The 21,458-nt window shown below is 40.1% G+C and overlaps 1 protein-coding gene across 2 annotated transcripts in view; it reads left to right on the top strand.

Annotated features, from left to right (window-relative positions):
• CNKSR3 (CNKSR family member 3) overlaps positions 1–21,458 on the top strand; it is a 52,056-nt gene that overhangs the window by 16,980 nt on the left and 13,618 nt on the right. The window contains exons 2-7 of one of the 2 annotated variants that reach the window (XM_074537703.1): positions 7,197–7,247; positions 7,775–7,938; positions 14,421–14,623; positions 15,835–15,922; positions 18,415–18,456; positions 20,312–20,431. In XM_074537703.1, coding sequence (XP_074393804.1) covers positions 7,197–7,247; positions 7,775–7,938; positions 14,421–14,623; positions 15,835–15,922; positions 18,415–18,456; positions 20,312–20,431 — 668 coding nt within the window. The remainder of the gene's footprint in view (positions 1–7,196; positions 7,248–7,774; positions 7,939–14,420; positions 14,624–15,834; positions 15,923–18,414; positions 18,457–20,311; positions 20,432–21,458) is intronic. The other variant, XM_005488119.4, reaches the window with a different exon arrangement.

Below are 21,458 nucleotides of genomic sequence, written 5' to 3' on the forward strand. Positions count from 1 at the left end.
TGTATTCCACTGGAACAATAAAACAAAATTAAATTGTTTCCCTTAAACAAAAAAAGAATCTGGCTCTTGTAATCTTGTGAATGACTCCATATCTAAATTGGAACTATTTTATGTTCAGTGCTATTATATTTCTGTAAGCAAAATGGTGGTGTTTAAAAGACTTGTTTTGAGTAAAAATGCTGCTGTAAGATGTGTGTGTTAGAACAGTGGTACTAAAAAGAAGCCACACAACAAATTCAGCATAGTTGTGTGAGCTGGAAAATTCTGGGAAGTGTATTCCCTCTGCGGTTGCATTGATTTAGTGAAAACAGCTGTATCTGTTAGTAGCAGCAGTGAGATTTCTTTTGGGCTTCTCTTTGGAGCTGTTAATGGGTGTGAGGAAATGCATGTCTCTGAGTGGGGTCTGCAGCCAGTCTGGTGAGGATGTGTGTGATTCCCTATAAAGTCAAGCTCTCTGTGGAGGGAGGGACAAAGACCTTGTTTGTAGATTTTTCTCAACTTCAGCTTTCAATGGCCAGATAACGGTGTGCTTTCATTTTTGCCAAAACTCTACTGTGCCTAGGCAAAGCTTTATTTGCATCAATGAAGCAAAACAGTTTTTTGGTGAACAGATCTACTGGGACTATAGAAGTTGCAAACTCCTGTCTGGGTACAATTTAAAATGCCTTGACCAGCATGTCTTAAAGTGTACTTAGTGTGGAAAAAAAGCTTTAGTGGGCTGAGAAAAATGAATACCAGAATCATCTGGTTTTCTCCATTTTTTGCTTTTGATTTTACCACTTTTTTTCTGCTGGAGAAGGACTTAGTGTTTCTTTGAGTTGTTGGGAAACAACTTGGGGGTATCCAAGAGGAGTGTGGTTTTCAAACTCAGAGTGGAACAGATTCCCCACATTGAAACTGCAATGAAAGTTTCATTGTCAGAGTTTTGGCACAGTACATGAGGATGATATGTTTTGTCACTAGCAGTCCATAGGACATATTAATATATTCTGATGTATGTGGAGCAGTTCAACACTCAGTGACATTGATGTATGCTGGTGTAATAAAGTAAGTATTTTCTTCTGTAAAACTTGTCTGCTTAGTTTCCTGAAAATATTTTTTGAGGAAAATTTGAGTTAATTTTTCTGGCTTTTGTAGAGAGAAGTCTTGCCTTCTAAAACTTCTGGAGTATTGGAAGGGTTCGAGCTAATTTGACTCTTTCTGAACATACTTTGATTGCCAAGTGTTAAAGCTTAGAGTTGTCCTCAGATTTACTGTCTGGACCAAGGCAATAGGCACTGCCAGAATGGTTGCAGTCAGTGGCTTTGTAGGGAGCACTGATAAAAAGTGTAGCATAACACAAGGGCTGTCAGTCTGAGATTGTATCTACATTGAGCAACTAAAGGTTAAACATAGTCTCTGTTTTCACTCTGGTCAGGATAGCTTACAACCCAAATTTACCCACGGGTTCTTTTATTACAAGGCAAAGCTTTCAGTTTTGTGCTAAAAAATAAATAAAAAGCTAAGGGATTTATGGATGGATTTGAATGGAATGAATGGATTTATTTTGAGGTAACATGAATGCATGAGTATGGAGCCTGTTTTTCCAGGCTAAATATATTAGTTGAAAATACTGAAAATAGAAACATGTTGCAAAAGCCTTTCTGTGCAGCTGTCAGTCAGGGGGGATTACAGAGGGGACAGTAAAGCACTCATTATCGAGGCTGGAGGCTTCACCATTTCCCTCTGTCCTGCTGTGACCTTAATGAGAGAGCTGCCCTTTGCATCCCGGCTGGCAGGCAGGGCCCAGCAGTTTGTCTGGGACCATCCCTGTGTGGTGGGGGAGACTGACAGGAAACTTGTGCACGTTTCTGGCTGCTCTGGGCAGTGCCTGTGCTCAGCAAAGCTGTACTGTGCCTGCTGGTGAGGCAGCACGATGTGCCTGCTTCTTCAGGATGCAGGTGCTCAGACTAAACCGTAGAAGAGCTGCTTACAAGTGACTACATGAGGAGACCTTACTTAATAAACAATCTGGTTAGGCTAGAGACATTTTTTCCATGGTGCTATTAAGAAGCTCTTGCTCTCTGATTTTGTATTGTTTTGTTTTTTAAGTGATTGATACCTCAGATGGTGTCAGTGTTATGACTGATTTTAAAATTACATGAGAGTAAAAAGTGGAATGAGGAAATTTTTTCACGCTTGTACTAGACCATAATACGAAGATCTCTTGAAAGCATTTTTTTGGAAAGCTAAGACCTTTGAGGTAATTTCTGGCCCCTAAAAGTGGCTCACACTAGTTGATAACTAAACTTTTGTTTCAGAAACTTTTGGAAATATTTACATGAAAACATTGATGATAGCTAACAATCAGGCAGCACATCCTAGGAAGTCAGTTCCTACCTAGGATCAAATTTTTAGTGAGATAAGTTTCTACTGACTGCTCTAGATTTAATTTTTTTTTATCCTCCAATTAAAGAACCTTGAACTTCTCTGTTAAAGTTATCCCTGGTTCTGTTTGTGATACTGCAGAAGAAGAATGGCATCTGTGATGTTATTGTGTAAAACCTTCCCACTATGTTCTATATTAAAGAAAACCATGTATTTATTTTCTTCTCCTTGAACTTTTCTTATTTCTTTTCACCCTGTATCTGTCCTACTGAGCTGTTTCAGCTTTCAGCTGCCTTGCAGACCCATTTTTCCTTATTTTCATTTGCCATCTCAGGTGCTGGTTCATCTGCTTATGAAGTAGTTATTTTCTCTTTCTAATGTACATTTGCTGTCTTGATTCCCTCCTGCTTTATCTTTGATTAATTTCTTCCAGTCCTGGAAATAGAGGAAATGATCTCTGATAGAGGAAGCTATCACAGTAGCTGTTATAAAATGATGTGGAATGTAAATGACAGTGTAATGGCATGTACCATGGGATATGCCAAAGATTCTCACGCAACTGATTATCTTTCAAGGCTTGGGAGGGGTGAAATTGATGTGTGCAGGGAATCTTTAGGTACTAAAAGTGTCAACTACATAGACCCTGAAGAGGAGACCAGAATAAGAGTGACTTTTTCAGGTAGGAGGATCAGTTTAAAGGTGAAGAGGCAAAGATGACTTTGGCAGTCCTATCCTAACAGGCCATCCAAAGTCCCAGGGAGCCCCTTAATGGGATGAGGGTTGTAGTTGAACCTTGGTTCTGTGCTGAGATGCCAGGTGCTGCTTGCTTGTTAGAGTGGCCCAACAGAGGAGAGAACATGATCATAACAGTGCTTTATTTCCTTGAGGCAGTGAGCAATGATCCCCATATTCCTGCTTGGTGAAGGAAAAGCTTTTGTACTTGTGAATTCTTCCTCTGTTCAAGTGGCTTGAGCTCCTCCCGCTTCCTGCTGTCAACTTTTGGCATTTTATGAGCTGTCCTGGGAATCTCTTCTTGAATGTGAGGAAATTAATCCCTGTCACATTCCAGCTTCCCCTCCCCGTGCCTTCCTCAGTCCCTTGCCCTGTCCATCTCCTCTTCCCTGCTCTCTGCCCCCTCTGCCCTGCTGTGTGGGACAGTTGGCTGTGCTATCACAAGAAAAGAGATCACAGATACCACTGTCTGTTGACTGTAGTATCACAAGAAAAGAGAGTGTGGGAGGAAAAAAGAGGTGGCAAGTCAGCTGTGCCTGTGATGGATTAGCTAATTGTGGCTTTATGGTAAGTAAATTGTTTGGTAGTGTCCAGCTCACGCTTTTTTAAGGACTTTGCTCACAAAACACACCTCCAGTTTTTGGCGAGTCAGGTATGCCACTGCTCGATGGCTGATATCTCTCAGCTATAGAAATGTTAATTCTGTCTGAATGGAAACCGACGGCTGGGACCCAAGCCTCACCCTTAACTCGCTCCAAGTTGTCTCTTTCTTCCCCTCAATTCTTACACAAAATAACTTTCTTAATTGTGGAAACAGACTGAGATTGGTATCAGTGCAAATCCTTAAGTGTAAGCTCTGTCCTAATGTTTTTGCATGAATGCAAGGTATTGAATGTCTTCAGGGGTGCTTTTCTTGGTGGTTATTTTAGACAGAAAAGTCTAGACAGTTCTTAGGATCTATTGCACATCTCTACACCTGCCAAAATTTTGGAGGGAGTTTTGTTCAAATTACACTGCTGTTCATCAGAAAGTGCTGTGTGAGTTGTGAAAACCTAACTGAATTAGTCTGTTCCTTCCACTCTCCCTCCCCCAAATAATGTCTGCTACTAGTGTTCTAAAACTTGAATAATATTCTGCAATTGCTATTTTTATTTATACCTTTCCTCATTCTCTAACAATTGCATAAATAGAAAGGACATTCCTTTGTGCGTGGTCTTGTTGTATGTGCAATAATGTAAAGATTTCACACGTGATTGAGACAAATGCTTTTTAAACACATTTTGAGTTGAAAATTAATAGGTTAGTTTTGAGAAAGGCTCTTCTGTGGATAAAGGAGATAAATATAGATACCTTTTTTCAATGTTAGTCTTAATTGTGTTTTTTTCAGAAAAACAGAAAACTACTTTCATGCTTGAACCTGGTAATATTGCACTGTTGAAAATGACCTGGCATGTAACAAAGTGTCTACGTAGTGTAAGAATTTATCCAAGTAATCTCTACTTGCTTTTTATTGTTTTTAATTCATCTAAGTTCTTCAGCAATATCCAGACATTGCAATTGACAATAGCAAGTCTCCATAAGGTTCTGAAGTTCATGGAAAAAATACTTGGAAAGAGTATAGATGTGTGGAAGAAGGGGAAAATAAGCAGTTCATTTAGACTACTGGTGACATGTGAATGCTGATTTTAAAACTTTGCTTAAATATTATTAAAATTAATTGAATTGGGTTATGAGTCCTTCCTCCCTTCTCTCTTCCCTCTTGGAAGTGTGGTTTGCGCATGATGTGTTTGATTCCCTTGTGATTAGACAATTAGATTTCATTCATATAATGGAAAATTAAACTATAGGCTATAAAATGTGGTTGCAATCTCAACTAAAATGTTTAATATTTCCCCCTCGGTTTCTTAGTAAAAACATTAGCAATTGTTCTAATGCTGGTAAGCTCATCTTAAACTATCTACTAGTACGTGAGTTAGTGGGTCTGTCTTCACTTCCTGCTTTGCACAGTTTTGTCATTTAATCTTAAATACGAGTCTAGCTGAGCATTTGTACCACTGTGTTGGCTATTCTGAGTCAGCATTTGTGCAATTTTGTAATATCTTATTTTATATAGTCCTGCAGTATGGTTATAAAAGTACTGTTTTTAAGGGCTCTTGATTACAAATAAAATTTTAAAGTAGCCCTTCATTTTTTTAGTAGACCTCCAAGAATGGGCAAGCATGAGTTTAAAAAAGCACAGGCAAATGAAGACTCATCGTTGTATTTTTGGGGAGGGTATATACATTTGAATCTCCATGATTTAGCATAAAATGAAGTTCTAGAAAGGATATTAGGCAAAATCCAAACTTCATAAAAAGCTTTAAAAATAAAGCTTTGACTGCATGCTGAATGAAGTGTTTTATTTTAGGTGTTTGTGTAGTTTCTAATGGAAACTATGGGCTTACAAGAGCAAATGATGGGAAACAGTGGTCTGTGAGGCAGCAATAAAAATTGGGAATGCCAAATATGTGCACTGTATGTCATTCATGGTTGTGAATTTGTTTGAAAAAATAAATTGTTAAACAATGAAGGCCAGTTATTTTATTTTATTATTTTTCCTGGGAAAAGAGTTTGTATAGCCTAAGGAGGAATTTGGTGCCTGTGGGAAAGAGAACAGTGGGCTCAATTTTCAAAATTTGTGCAGCTTTGCCAAGACATATGGGAAGAAGCAAGAGTGCACCCTGAACAACTGTAGCCCTGGGAGACTGCTAGACTTGCATGCAGGTTTTTCCATTCATAATTACACTTAAAAATCAAGCTGTGTGTGCTGGTAGCTCTGCACAGGGAGGAGTCGAGCTCGTTCAGCCAGATGTTGATTTACTCTCATAATTAAGCTTGCCTGAGTCCTGTGAAGGGATGTCTGTCCTCATGCACTTGGAAGGGTGAGGGGTGTGTGTTCAGTCGGGCTGTGCCTTTGGGAGCCCATCCTCTGCACATCTGCTGTGCCTTTGGGAGCCCATCCTCTGCTGTGCCTTTGGGAGCCCATCCTTTGCACATCTGCTATGCCTTTGGGAGCCCATCCCCTGCACATCTGCTGTGCCTTTGGGAGCCCATCCCCTGCACATCTGCTGTGCCTTTGGAGCCCATCCTCTGCTGTGCCTTTGGAGCCCATCCTCTGCTGTGCCTTTGGAGCCCATCCCCTGCACATCTGCTGTGCCTTTGGGAGCCCATCCTCTGCACATCTGCTGTGCCTTTGGAGCCCATCTTCTGCACATCTGCTGTGCACAGGCACTGTGGGGAAGCTGTGCCTGCTCCTGCCGCTGTTTGGGCGTGAATTTGTTTCATGTGACTCCTCAAACCCCCTTTGTGATTTGAGTCAAGTGTTTTCTTGGTGGTAGAGTGTGCTGGGAGTGCTTGTTTTCCAGGCTGCTGCTGCAGCTCCACGAGTGGAGCTGAGTGCTGGTGTTTTCATTTCTCTGTAGTTCAGGATGCTGTTCGTGTTTCTCATCTGCTGCGTTTGATATCCTGTCCATCTCAATGGTTTCCTTTTGAACCGGAGTTGTGCATAAACATCCTTTATTCAAGTAAAGGTTCAACTTTTTTTAAAAAGGAATGGTAAAACAATGTAGCTGTATTGGACAATACAAAGAAGACGTCAAATGTGTTATTTGAATTTTTGCTCATGTCAACTGTTTTCAATGAGTGTGGTGTATTCCTGTGAAACAGACCTAATTGGGTCTGTTCCTTTTGCTCCAGCCAAAATATTGAAGGGGAACAGAGTTACAAGAGCACTGAAACATTTAAAAAATAACACATCCATCCAAATTCTCCCCCAGATTGTTGCTGTTCACAGGCTCTTAAACAACAGAGGACATAAGGAAAATACACAAGGAAACAGGATTAACACATGAAGCTTAGAGTAAAATGAGATAAAAACCAGAAACACTTTCTGTAATCACTTGGAAAAACCTACTGTAGAGAACAGGATCATAGAATCATTGTTTAAAGTGAAGATTTTGGGGATATTGCTGGAACAAAATAGTCTAAACTGGTTTAAAAATACTTCTAGATAGAAAAATGGTTTAGATTTCTTACTGGTGTGTGTTGTTGATCCTCAGAAAGGGGAAGCAATGGCTGCTTCAGGAAGCTGCAGGCTCTTATAAATCAAGGTAATAATGAGACTTGAGCCAAACATCCTTTTGATTGCTTTGCCTTTGTGTTTTATTTTTTTTTTTTTTGTCATTTTCCTTCTCATCAGTTTATGCTTTTGTTTCTTTGCTTGTTTAACAGGCATTGGGCAAGATCTTTGTTCTTGCCTTGCCCTGGATGGTTTTTTTTTTGGACGGTTGTTATTTTTTTATTGTTGCTGTGGATGCCTCTCAGGGTTTGGGTTACGCTGATGTGTATGTCCCTTGGTCACTTTGCCTGTGCAGACAGCAAAGCACATTTTTACTGGCTGAGCTTGATCCACAAGGAGCAGGCAGGTTGTGCCTTGACTTAGGTGACCCAAAGATCCCCATAACTTATGTGCTCTATTTCTGTGCTCCTGTGGCACAACCTCAGTCACTGCAAGTTTCATTCTTAATTTTGCATTGTATATTATATGAACTTTAAATTTCTGCCTTTTTCTAGATTTTCTTTTTTGGAGGAGTTTGTTTGTTTCTAATGTCCCCTTGTCTCTCTTGTGTTTTGGCAGGTCTGGATGATTGCCTGCAGCAGTATGTCCATAAATTTGAACGGGAGAAGATAAATGGTGAGCAGCTGTTACAGATTTCTCACCAGGACCTTGAAGACTTGGGTATCTCACGGATTGGACACCAGGAGCTGGTTCTAGAGGCTGTGGATCTCCTGTGTGCACTGGTTAGTTACACTGTGAACAGATATGCAAAGAATTTCTTAAATGGCCTTTTTTGGTGAATAACCAAAGCAAGATGGGTAAAACCAAAATACATTTGTCTCTTGCTTTCTGTTACACGTCACAATAAAAGAAAAAAAGTAAGAACTCATTTAATTCTTGCAAGTTTTGTATTAATAGCTCTCTAACTCTTTCCTGGTAAGAGACAACTTCAATTCATTTGCTTGCACTTCCAAAGGAAGAAGTTGTCTGGGTGATGTTGTTAGATCTTGTGGCTCCTGGACAGTTTGTCTTAGAAGACAGAAAACACACTGTTGAAATTACAGATGCTAGAAGTTCCTCACATCGGTTGAAATGGGTTTAGAGTAATTCTGTAGCAAACCTAGGAAGTGAAGAAAAATTAATTCTTGAGATGAGGGATGTTTTGTCAGCTCAGTTACAGTTTAGCTGAACTCTTCACTGGATTCAGAACTTAAGCTGTTCTTTTGTCCTACTCCTGATATATAACTGCAGATACTTTGAAAACAAACATGCTCTGAAAAGCATAAATATATTTTGGATTGTTTTACTAGTGCAGGCTTTATTCAAAAGCCATATTCTGGTCACAGCCTTGAAGGCCTGTTTGATGCAGTGCAGTGTAATGAGCAGCAGAGGTATATATAATTACATCAGGGAAGAGGGTGGGAAAGCCTGCCTGATGATTCCTTGGCCAGCAATGGCCTGTCTTCCCTACATTAGGCAAGGTTTGGAGCAGCCTGCATATGCTTCTTAAAATGGAGACTGTTTATTGTCTCTGTGATATGTGTTTTATTTGCTGCAGAGAGGTGCTACAGGGAGTGTTCCTACTCCACAACCTGGAGCAAACTGTACTGAAAGAAGCATATTTAATGGAATCTCTTCAAACAATCTGAAATGTTTCTCAAAAAAGTTATTCTTATATTTTAAAGACATTTTATTTCCTTTAGGTATTTGATCTACCAAAAAATTTTGACATTACCTTGAAAACCTAATTGAAGAATGTAGCTGGACTGAAAAGCAGTTTGTGGTGTGGGAAGGAACTTGTTGGGCAAGTGTGGGCGTCTGATGAGTTAGTAAATGTGGTGTAGGCTGTATATGGTCCTGACTGAAGTCATCTATGTGGTAGTCCCTAAAGGCACTTTTTTATTCTCTTAAAAATATTAGAATAAAGTGAACAAAGCTGGACAACTGCCAGAACCTAAAGCTGTGTTTTATCTCTTACAATTTCCTTCTAATTTCCTTTGTAGACAAAAGTTTTGACCTCAGACCCATTTCTGGAAATCCTTTGTGAAATGCAGCTCAAGTTAATGCATTAGACAAATACTGCATATAACAGCTGAAATGTACTTGTTCCCTTTTTAAGAGGTGAAGGAAGAATTCCTGTGTTTTCAGTATGCCCTTTCCCACCTTCTTGATGCCTGTTCCCTTGGGTTTTTGGAGCTGCATAGAATCACCACTGATTTTGTTTCCAAGGGGTACTTGGAATGCTAGTGGCAACTAAAATTTTTTGTTGTTTCTTCTTTTTGTGCAAGCGAGAGGTTTCCTGATTCCACCTGCATTAGTTCTTTGAAAGTGGGAATGTTTATTGTTTAGTGGATGTTTTGGACATATGCTGACACTTCCCTAACTTTGGGGCCTTGTAATCAAAGGAACTATTTTTTTTCTTTTTTTAATAATTTTTTCTTTTTTGTTGCCCCCTTTTTGATGCCACTGCCACCCCCACTAAGCTGTCAGCTCACAGTGTGGCAGTGTAGCATTGGCTGGGCCAGCCTGCTGTCATTCTTGGTGGAGACAGGCTGAGAGGGGATTTTGGTGCTTTCCCAGTCCTGGAGTTCCCAAGAAGAATTTTCCCTTTTACCTAGTTTTGCCTTGGCAGTTCCCCAGCTAAGTTTCCTTCAGATCAATGCTTTGGTTCCCTCACACCACAAGACCACATGTGGCTCTGCAGGCAGTGAGGAAGCTCTCTTTTGAACCTCTTTCTCCTACAGTATCTCTTTTCAGGCAATCACCACAGAGACCTTTGTTCCAGCCTCTGTAGATCAGTCACTAAATAGAGTGTGAACATAGTCCTTGCCTTGAGAGAGGACACCAAATGCACCTGATTTTTTAATTTAGTTTTTCTAGGGACTGAGTACTGTTTGGCAGCACTGAGCTAAAACTATGTCTGCAAGTTTCTGGTGTGAAAAAGAAATAATTGGATCTTTCTCTACAGCTTTGGTGGTGAAGCAGTGTTCCCTCATGTCCTCATGGCAGTGGCTGCATATGCAGCATCTTGAAGAGTCAGCAGGAGAGTGCAGACTGGAATAAACATTTCTGTTGCTGTTGAGCTGGTCTAATAGAGTTTTCTGAACAGGTGTTGGAGACTTATTTGAGGAATTTAGAGGATATATCAAAGGACCTGAATTCCCCCTGAAGAGGGGAAAAAAATCAACTTGAGTATATCAACTTTTTGTTGACAGTACTGCTTGGGGGGAGGAGGGAAAGAGATGGAAGAAAGATCATGTTTCTTTGTTGATTGAAGTATTTGTGGGAGAGGGGAACAAACATACATAACTTTGCTTTTCAAACCACAAAAGCAGGGACAGAAAACAAGCTTTTGAGGGCTTAATGAATATAAAACAATGTAAGCAAGAAACTATGCAAATATTTTCACTTGTAATGTGTTCTTTGGATTTGATTTCTGAATCTTTGCCTACACTGTATGCTGGGAGAGTTTGGAAACAAAAATGCACTGGATTTTTCTTGAGGTTAGAATAAAAAGATACTAGTTATATACAATTTTAAAAAAGCACCCCAAACTCTGAAAAACTCATTAACCAAGAAAGGACATAGTTGTGCCTTTCATAATTTTACTGGTGGTAATGTTCTGCCAGCATGTTTGCAGCATAACAAAATATAACATCATAACATGAAAAAAAAGCATTTGTGAACACTTGCCCTTTGGGTCCTAATCATGTAAAAATCATCCTAATTATATCTATGCACTGCCACATAAGATTTTAGTTTTTTTAGATGCTTCAAATTTTTTGTTGTTTTTTAGGAAGTTTACTACTCCAGAGGATTCTTTAGAATGCATTTTTGTTAGAAGGAAAAGAGCAAGAATGGGTGACTGTGACAGTACCTTGTGTTAATTCTTTATATCGCCTGCAGTGAGTTGGGTCAGCATCTGAGCAAGCATTTGGATTGGTTTTATTCATTTTTTTTCCCAGAACAGGTTTTCAGTTCAATCAGCCAGCCTGTCCAACTCATCACATTGCAGCATGTGATCATGGCTGTGAAACAGAAAAGGATGCTGTCCCTGGGCAGTAGCAGAGCTCTTCATCAGCCCAGTTCAGCTCTGACACAACTGCTCTGCTCTTTTGACTTCAACCACGTTTGTTTTTTTGTTTTGTTTTTTATCTTTTTGTTTGTTGGCTGCCTGACCTTGAGCCATTGGTCAGATTACTTTTTCTCATTAAATGAGATGGAGTTTAGAAAGGAGTGAACTCTCTCCTGCACGTGTGGGTGCTGCCTCTCCTCCAGCCCTGCATGTGGCTCCCCAGGTTAATGAGTACTAGCCTGGGAATGTTTGACATCAGGTGCTCTTGACCGCTGGCTTCAGCCTGTGTTTAGGTCAAAACAACTTTGATGTTTAAAATCAGGAGCAGTAGTAAGGTGCAACCTTTATTTTCGGTTCATGAGCAACATCTAAAACCTTTTGGTTGCTTAAGTAATAATTTTTAAACTCTTGTAGCCTTAATCCTGTGGAAATATTTCAAGAAAAGCTTGCTAAGCTTTGCACTTCGACTATGTGTCACTGTGAAGGTTGTTTGGTGTGCTGCCACAATATCAGCATTCCTATCTGTTGTGGACTGGGGCTACAGTTCTATGACAAGTTCAATTAATCCAAGTCAGCTGCTGTCTCCACCCCCTCCTGTCCTCTGATTAGTGATTCTTTGTGCTTGCACTCACCTGACCCTGAAGTGAGCTACTTCAGGGAGCTAAACCAAGGGATTAGATTTCTTTGTATTGTTTAGATCCCCAAGCCAACCCTCCCAACAGACTGGACATTGCAAGTGAAGGAGAAAGAATAGTTGGTGATGTGAGAGCTGGTCAAGAGAGTTTCAGCTTGGATAAAGGCATTGCTGTACGTGGTGAAGTGGCAAAATGCTCTCTGTGTATTAGAGCACAAAGTGAGGGGACTGGTGGAGCAAAGGTGGCTTGGGTTGGGATGACTCCTATTTTTGGGGTAGTTCATCCACTAGGGCGGATCCACAGTTGTCCAGCTTGGGATTGGTACTCAAGAGCTGCATACCCTGTGTTGTGCTGCGTAGGTGAGGTGCTTGGTCAGGACCTTTCCTGAAGCACAAACTGCTGGTTTAGCAGTGGAGGTGCACTCTGTAGAGCCCTTGGGGGAAGCTGTAGGAGGGAACTTAGAGCAGTGACTTGGAGCTTGGCTGTGATGATGGGCTCTTGAGAATCTTTTGGAGACACCAGTTGCAGTTATGAGCTGGAGCCCCTGCATCCCTAGAGGCTGCGCATGTGTTGCTGAAGTCACCCTCAAAACTGAGAACAACTTGACAGAATTATTGAAAATCTACCTGAACTGGAAGAGTCACGCCAGACTCACCTGTGGTATAAATAAGGTGCAAGGTGTGATAAGGGGTATGTGAATGTTTTAAGGCCAAGCCCAAAATCTCACCTGGTATATCAACAACACATATCCTCTTAAATGCTGGTGCCACCTCTAATCTCAAGTACCCACAGGTGCTTGGCTGAGTTTCTGCATCTGAATGACAGAAAGAAAGATCTGGAGATACTTAATTACATGAAAACTCTCAAGTTCTAATCAGGGTGATTGGGTTGTACCTCTGCACAGAAAAAGTACTTTCTGTTTTCTGTCCCTTTATGAAAGCAGGGGATCAGCATCCTCTAGTTCCCCTCTGTAAGGGCAGGGTTTCTGATATGTGGCTACTTTCTTGTCGTTACAGGAACTTGCCCCACATCCAGACCTGTTTGTGAAAAAGTTTTCCCTCAACAGTAGACTAATATTCAGTCTTCTAAGAGGAGAATAAAACTAACTGCAAGAAATGCATTCAAATAATGCTCTTGGGGTGCTGAGTTTTTTTGGTGGGGTTTTTTTTTTATTGTTTTTGTTAAAATTAAAAGGTGATAAGTTCACACATCACAGTGTGCAAGTACTTTAAAGTTGTTTAGTAATCCAGATCTTTCCCTTTCTGTAATCCTGGAAAATTTAAGGATATCCTTTGCTGTTGCAACAGTGGCATTTTTTAAAATTGGACATATCCTTTCAACCCTTACTCCTGGCTGCACATTAGGGTATTTCCTTGCCAAGAGCCCTGAGGTGGAGGAGGGAGGCACTTGTGTAACTTAAACCCACTGCGATCTTATCCATAGGAGGCAGTAGGCTTTTAAAGGTAGCTGTGTAGCTGTCACCTCTCCATACACTGGAGACATGTGTTTCTTTGAGTCAAAGAATCTTACATTTTGTAAATGACTTAATCTGAAATGTTCCAGCCTGCTTTACAGATCCTTCACTCTGGAGGCAATGGAGCTACAAGCCAGCAACTAGGAATTAAATGGAATTAAAATTTGCCTTAGTTGGTTTAGGTTTTTGAGTAGGAAAGTAGGAGTAGAGAGTATATCTGACTGAACTATGGAAGTTGGAATTTAGTTGCAAGAATCTGCAGCAGCAAAAGAAAAGTGAAGGGCAGGACTCTCTTGTATTTTTATGTTTTGTTCTGGTGGGAGTGGTTTTTTTGTTGTTGTTTGGCACTCTTTTGTTTTTGTTTTTTTTTTTCTCAAGGAAAGTAGGAATTTGAATCTATAAAGTTGAAGTTCTAGGCAAGGCTCTCAGATCTTTGTTTTGTAAATGAATGAAAAATTTGATGTCTAAAAATGAGTTTAATTACCATGTATGATGTTAACACTGTCCTCAAACTTGCAAATAATTGCACTGTTGTAGTCAAGGAGCACAGTTACTGAAAACTGGTGATTCAAATATTTATTTAAGCTTTTGATTGCAAAACTGCATTTGCTTCCTGTTGATGTTTTAATCTCTTACCAGATTTAACTTATCTTTAGTTGTGAATGAAATGTTACTTCAGTGTTTATTTACCATATGATAAAAAATGTTTTAAGAAAAACAAAATGCTTGCTCTACTTTAACACAAAGAAGAGCAACACATTTAACAAGTAAATGATATCTATTAGGACATTGGGACTTGATTCTGATGAAAAAGTGTCCTTAAATCTCATTAATGATAGAAACTGAGGTTTGGCACTTACAAAAGTATTCTTTACTGGCTACAGCATAGAACAAATCTTTCAAGGCATTTTTGCCAAACAGCCATGAGAAAGTTGTGCAAATCATCAAGACTTCTCATCCCATGTGAGCTTTTAACTTGTTTTATAATAAATAGGAGAACTCAACAAGGTCATTTATCAAGCCTCATAATGTTCCTTGCAGAACTATGGCCTTGAAACAGACAACATGAAGAACCTGGTTCTCAAGCTGCGAGGGTCATCCAACAATCTGCAGAACTACATCAGCAGCCGTAGGAAAAGTTCCAGTTATGATGGAAATACCTCTCGCAAGCCCCCCAATGAATTCCTTACTTCTGTTGTGGAGCTTATTGGTGCTGCTAAAGCCTTGCTTGCATGGTTGGACAGGTAAGAATGAAACGGTTATGTTTTAATTTGCTGCTCTAAGGAATTGCTTCTCTTTGTAGGGCCTTTCCTAGATGCTTGGGTGTAAAGATCTTCATGTTGCTAACCCCCTTTTTTTAGTGTTGCTAGAAGACCTCTAGTGGATTAATTTAACCTAGGGTATCATTCTTGCACTTCCACTCTTGCTAAAAGCAATGAAACTGTTAAGGTTGCACTCAAAATGGTATTTGTAAAAGTATGGGTGTTCCCTTTTAGGTCAGTTTCTCATACACATGGTTTTCCCAGCTTCTAGATTACTTGTCATTGGCAGATCCCTTCCTGGAAGATTTTTTAAATGTTCTGCTGAAATCATGGCCTTAGCTATGTTATTTGAAAACTGAGCAGTGGAAGAGATTATCCTTCTGCTGTTTCATTTTCTCTTTTGCTTGGTCTTATTAAATTTTTTTTTGGCCTGGAAAGAGCCAAAGTTATTTTGTTACAACTGCAGCAGGTCAGGTGCTGGCAGGGGTGCAGTCCACAATAAGAGATGAACATAAATTCTCAAAGCCCTTGCTAGCTTGCCTGAGAAGGAGAGTTAGGAGAATGACTGCACAGGGACTGGCAGCAAGGTGCACTTTCATCCTTTTTCCTGCTCTCAAGTGAGAACTTGATCTGTGTCCAGGCAGCGATGTTAACCCTTTGTGCCTCTCCCCTGGTCCTCTCCTCTCACTCTGTTGCTGGCAGCTCAATCCTAGATTTTTTTCTGTAACTCACAGTCATCAAAACTGCTGGCTTGTCCATTTCCAGACCTGCTATGGTTATTTCTCAACCCCTCTTCTAGGCTTTGAAACTGTCTGAAAGGTCAGAGGTGGGACTCTTCAGGTCCTAAAGCTGCCCTACCTGTAATGATTCTTCTCTAAGTCTCACTGGGACCTCTGTGTGTAAAATGTGAAAATCTATTTTTCTTCTTTTAGAGAACTGTTTTTCCCTTGTCCGGTCAGAAAGTTGAAAGTTCTCTCACTGGTAAACGCAAGGACAGGGCTAGAAAATTCCCCGTTTTGGTGCAGGAGGGGAGCCAGGACTGTGCAGTCAGGAATATTTACATTGTAAACCTATCCTCTCACCTGTCAGTGTCAGAGTTGCAGCATTTGCTCTCATATGCTCTTCCTCACTGGTAAAGTAGGATGGGAGAAGACTGGTCCCTCCAGTCTAAGGGGAATTTTCTCTTGTTGTAGGACCCCATTTACAGGTATTGCTGACTTTTCATCAATGAAGAACAGAATCATTCAGCTCTGCTTGGACCTCACTACTACTGTTCAAAAGGTCAGCTGATTTCTTTTCCTCTCTGCTTTCGAAAAGGGAAGGAAAGGAGATGTTGGGGAAGTAATGTGATTGCTTTGTGCTGAGTGCTAATGAAAGGCAGTTCTGGGAATGAGAGCTTACTTTTAACTTTGAACGTCCATGAAGGTCAGTTTCAGTTGTCTGAGTCGTGAGGGTTTTTTTGTTGATCCCCCTGCCTTTCATTTTAATTATCAATTTTGGTATTAAGGGACTGCAGCTTAAAAGCTCCTCTTATTTTCTTGAGCTTTACTGGAAAGAGAAAAAGTCTTTGAAATAGTTGATCTGCATTTGAAGATTTTCACTTTCCAAGCAGCATGTTGAAAAACAGTTATCAGTGCTAACTCTAAACAAAAATATGGCTCCATTGTTTTTTGTACTGATGTTTGCAGACTCCATAGATCTTGTCTCATGCAGGATGTTTTAGCTATCAAATGGGAAATGCTGCATGTAATGGAAGGAGCTGCCACTTTTATGATACAGATCCCACTAGCCAGACTGCTTCTGCCACTATTACAAGACAAGAATATTTTTCAAAACTTTAATTTACCAGCTGTATGATGACTGCTTGTATAAATAATAGCTAAAAGGACATGTAGCAGCCGTGGTAATCTTGGCAGCTGACATAAAATTTTGCTCTCTGAATAGTGCTGCCTGCTTTTGAGCCTGTTCTGAGAGCATGGCACTGCTGTAGCTGTGAAGCACTGTGTGCACACTTCAGTGACTGCCAAACTCGCTCATAACCATTATTCTGTGCCATGTAATGTTTGAACTCTGGAGGACCATGCCCTGTGACATGGGTGATTTCCTCTCCATGCTGAAGGGATGATGTCAAAGGGCAGAACATCCTGAGTTGTCAAGCTGTGATGCCACCCAGTGATGTCAGTTGTCGTTGTCAAAGGATGGTGTCTGGCTACCCCAAGGTGTGCATGCCTGCTGCTCAGTGCCCTTCTTGCTGGGGCACTCTGTGTGCAATTGCACAAACTCAGTGATTTACAGCTACAGATGTGCAGATTGTGCAGTGGAACAGTTCGTGTTTCTAGCAGCAGATGGTGTTCACCCAAGGGTGCTATAGGAACTGAGATAAGGAGATTGCTGAATGTATGAATAGAGCTGCTAAAAAGTGTGTCTAATCTTTCTCTTAGGTCAGCCCTTGATAGCAGGGGAATCAAAGCTGTGAACAGCATCTTTTAAAAAATGTCAGACTACTTCTCTGCCAATTTGATATGAGCCATCATAAAAGATGGACTTGGTGCATATGAGAAAAGCATTAATGGGGGAAGAACCAACCAGCATGGTTTTGTCCTGGGACAGGACACATGTGCTAGAATAGTCTTAAGGAGTCTCCTGATGTGGAAAAGAGATACAGTGGAAAACTCTTTAGGAGGATTTTTAGACTTTAAAAGTATTTCTTATTAAGGCATAGACTACAGAAACAGGTGGTCAGTTCTAATGGTGAAGAGGCCAGAGTGGCTCTTGTGGAACCCATGCTGCTCTGCATAATCATAAATGATGCATAAAAGCAAATCGTAATAAAGCATGGCAGGAATGCAAGAAGATTCTAATTACCTTTGATGATAGCTATATAGATTCAAGGATAGGATTTTACTCCACTTAAAGTTCCATGTCGAACTTTAGGGCTGAAATAATAAACAGGATAAACAGAAATCAGAGGGAACAGAAGGACTTTTCAATATTGAGCATTTTTGGCTGCATGATGGCATTTGCTATTGATTTGTGCAGATGTATTTAGCAGAGAAAAGCAGGGGAAAGTCCTCCTCAAACTTCTCCAACATGACTCCTCCTTCAGGCTATTAAAATGCTTGAGGGTTTTCTCCTTGTAGATATTGTAAATCTTGGTCTATTATTTACTTGCTGTTTTAAGTTTTGAATCTGAGAATAATATTCTTCAGTTCAGCACTTCTTGCAGAAAACAGTGATGGCTTCTGTAGATTTTTACATGAACTTGTTTCAGGTCAAAGGCTTTTATACCTGGACTATGTAAATAATGCCTTGTGTGCATTCTGCCCTTCAGGAATGTCACTGACAGCATATTTTTTAGAAAATCACTTTCCCTTCTATTTTGAACAGAATGCTTTAGATCCATTTTGGTGTCTGGGACAGAGGAGTACCTGAGTTGGGGTTTATCAGTGTAAGGCAAGCACCTCTGCCTGGCCTTCTGAGAATCTGATTTAATTGTGCAAGGTTCTGCTTTTCTGGAAAAGTCAGCTGCTGTAATTGAATCCCACATTCTCTTAGTTTTCAAGGTTTATTATTGCTTTCTGCCAGGGCCAGAAAATAGTTGCTTAATAGTCCTTTTGAGCCCTACTGGGTGAAACTAATCTGACTAATCCCTGCAGCATGAATAACTCTATTTCTATTTGAGGTTAAAATGGAAGTTTTGTAGAGTTTTCAGAGATGATTTGTTTCCATGTTTATTGGTTAATGTAGGGGTTTTGTTCTTGTTTTATTTTTAGGATTGCACTGTGGCTGACATGGAAGATAAAGTCCAGACTGTGGTAAGTTTATGTTTCTGTTGAAACTCAGCTGTCTGCATTCACATTCATTTTGGTTGCTTCTATGCTGACTATTGACAGCAGCTTTTCAGTCCCAAATGCACAAGCATATCATGCAAGTAAACATTACTATGACTTGTTTTGTGAATGTTCTTTCCTGTAGAGGAAATCACTGAAATTTCAGCAGATGGAGAGTGTGCAGTGAGAGCCTAGTCAAGTATTCCTTAGTTTCAATACACAGCTGTATTTCCAAGAGGATTTAATCTCAAATTTTCAAGGGAGGACTAGTCCTGTAAAATGGTCACAGGCTAAATAAACCAATTATGCCTGTGAAATGCATTTAGCGCCTTAATAAGCAGAAGCTCTTGCCTTATTATGCTTCTTCATGTAAAAGAACTGCCCTGCCACAGAAATGAAGCTCTGGCTCTGTACTTGAGCCTGAAATTTTTAGGGCTGATTGAAGGAGCCTTGTGACCAAATGCGGAGTGTAATGGAATGCTTTTTATATTTTGTAACACTTAATCATCGCTTCCTGCTTTTGACATGAGCCAGGCTGTGCTCTTTGATAAGGCCTTCCGGTAGCTCATAGATGCTTAGGAATTTAGTAGCACAATAACTAAAAATAATTTTGTTCATAAATAACGAGACCATGTAAAAGGGAGTTCTCTGTATCTTTCTTTTTCCATTTGTGCACACCCACACTGGAAGTAGGTATTGTTGTTTGGAATTCCCTTGTTTGAGCAGTTCCTCGCATTCACACTTAAACATTGTTTTGATTTATTTTATTGCTGCTCTATAAATCTGACGTAAAACGAAACAGAAAACGTTGGAGCTATTGTTTCCAGGGACCATTGTAATCCAAAGCTATGTCTTCCTATGACACAGTTCCCCTCTGTTCTGTAGTTACATGTGTCTGCTTTGGCTGAAGAATTCAAGCCCCTTGTGAAAGGTGACTTACCTTGCAGGTTCCCAAACTGTTTATCGCTAACTACTGTACTGTGTAGAAAACTTCTCTCCCCCCTCCTTTAAGATTTTGTAACCTACTTGGAGTGTCAGCTTTGCTTCAGTTGATATCAAAGCAGAAAACACAGTGGGACATAATGAAATTTGTGAGTGTAGAGAGGGCACAGATTCTTTGACTGTTTTTTCTTCTTTTTTCATGTTTGATTAGACATTCTGATAGTTACGTGTTCTGCAAGGCAAAGCCATTCTGCCTCCAACTTTACTGACACACACGCCAAGGTCAGAATTGGCCTGTATTTATAATGTTGGCTTAGGATCAGTTATGTTTTGGTCAAAAGGAAATATGAACCTTGCCTGTGTAAGCATTCCAGAAGAGGTCAGTTCAGAGGCACAATGGAGAGAAGTACTGCAGAAGCACTTGAGTGCTGGATGGTCCTACCTTATACTGTAAGGTTTAGTGCAAATATGTCAATGGCCCGCACATCCCTTTTTGTGACACATGTCTAGTTGTATTCTTATAGCAGAAATACAGAACAACATGAAAACCTGTCAGTTGTTCCCACAAGGAATCATCAAAATGCTTCAATATTTTAGTGAGTTCTGTTTTGGTTAGAGCAGACAAACCCCAAACCCAATTTTTTGTTATATTTTGTGTGTTTATTTTTTCAGACAGAGGCTGTGTCAGCATCTGTTAGTGATGGTAAGGTGGCACTTATGGAAACAGGTTGTTTCTGTGTTACCGAAAGGATGTAAACATGCTGTAGAATAGATCTGTACAAATGAATCTTCTATTTCAGTGATTTTAGAACTAATTTCATTTATGTATTTGAAAACTAAAAGAGGAAGAAGCCAGGAGAAAATTTTCCTGACTGCTTTTTGTGTGTTCTCATTGCAGGCCAAGACTTTAAATGGCATTTGTGACAAAGCCATCCGATCAACCACAGACCCACTGATGAGCCAGTGTGCCTGTCTGGAGGAGGTCCATTTAACCAACATTAAACCTGGGGAAGGCCTGGTAAGAAGCAATGCTGGAGTGTCCTGATGTTCCCAGTATTTAATAGGTAGCCCTGTGAGCCAATGCAAGTGTGTTTTTATAATAAGGTATTTCAAATCCAATAGTAACCTGTGGTGAAAAGAAAGAGGCACAAGAAGGAACCCTAAAGGCCAGTTGTCAGGTGGTGTGCTGGAGTGGCTGCCAGGGACAGATATGCACATTAACAGGCTTGATCCCAAATATAATTTCTGAGGGAGAAGGCAATGAGAAATTGTTTGTGTTTTAAAAGATGCTTTTTTTGTTTTTTATAGCAAGATAGAGATGAATGGGAGAATTTTGGAGTTTTGCTGTTAGCAGGAAAATGAGAATTTTTAAACTCTTTGGTGGCCGTGTCTCATTACTGACTTGTATTGGTTCAATGGATTCTGCTTAGCTGAGTGCTGGTTATGAGAAACTTAATTTGAAATCTCGGTGGATTTTCTGTCTAGGGAACAGATGTGTTAGAATGAGTTGGAGGGAATTTAAATTGGTACGTGCATTTGTATTCACTCCTAGCCCTGAAGGCAGGAGAGATGAGCATTTTTAGAGAAAGCTGCACAGTCTTACCTAGACCAGTGGATTAGACTGAATCAGTCATGCATTTTTGAAATTATGGGAACCTCTTTGTTAATACACAAGCTACATCGAAGCAGAGCCAGTCTAGCTTGGCTTAAAAATGAAACAAGGAGGTGGGTGCACCCAATTGGATACTGACAGAAAAACAGGCAGAGAACTGGCTGGAGAGGAAAGGTCAGAAAGATCATCTAATTTTTAAAGTAAGTGTGGTAACTTTAAAAGCTAAGCTGCTTTCAGCTTCTGATTAACATCCAATTCTGTACTTCTCAGTGTGAGTGTTTCTAACAACAGATGTAGAAAGGAAAAGTAGTTATGTATTTGTTCATAAATGATGACATCAATGTGCTGGTCACCTCTTGTGGGAAATCTGTGTAGTTATTAGTTAACAGCCTGTTCATGACTTTTAATTTGATGTTCTTATAGTCAACGCCCA

This window comes from Zonotrichia albicollis, chromosome 3 (assembly GCF_047830755.1).
Source record: "Zonotrichia albicollis isolate bZonAlb1 chromosome 3, bZonAlb1.hap1, whole genome shotgun sequence".
NCBI lineage: Eukaryota > Metazoa > Chordata > Aves > Passeriformes > Passerellidae > Zonotrichia > Zonotrichia albicollis.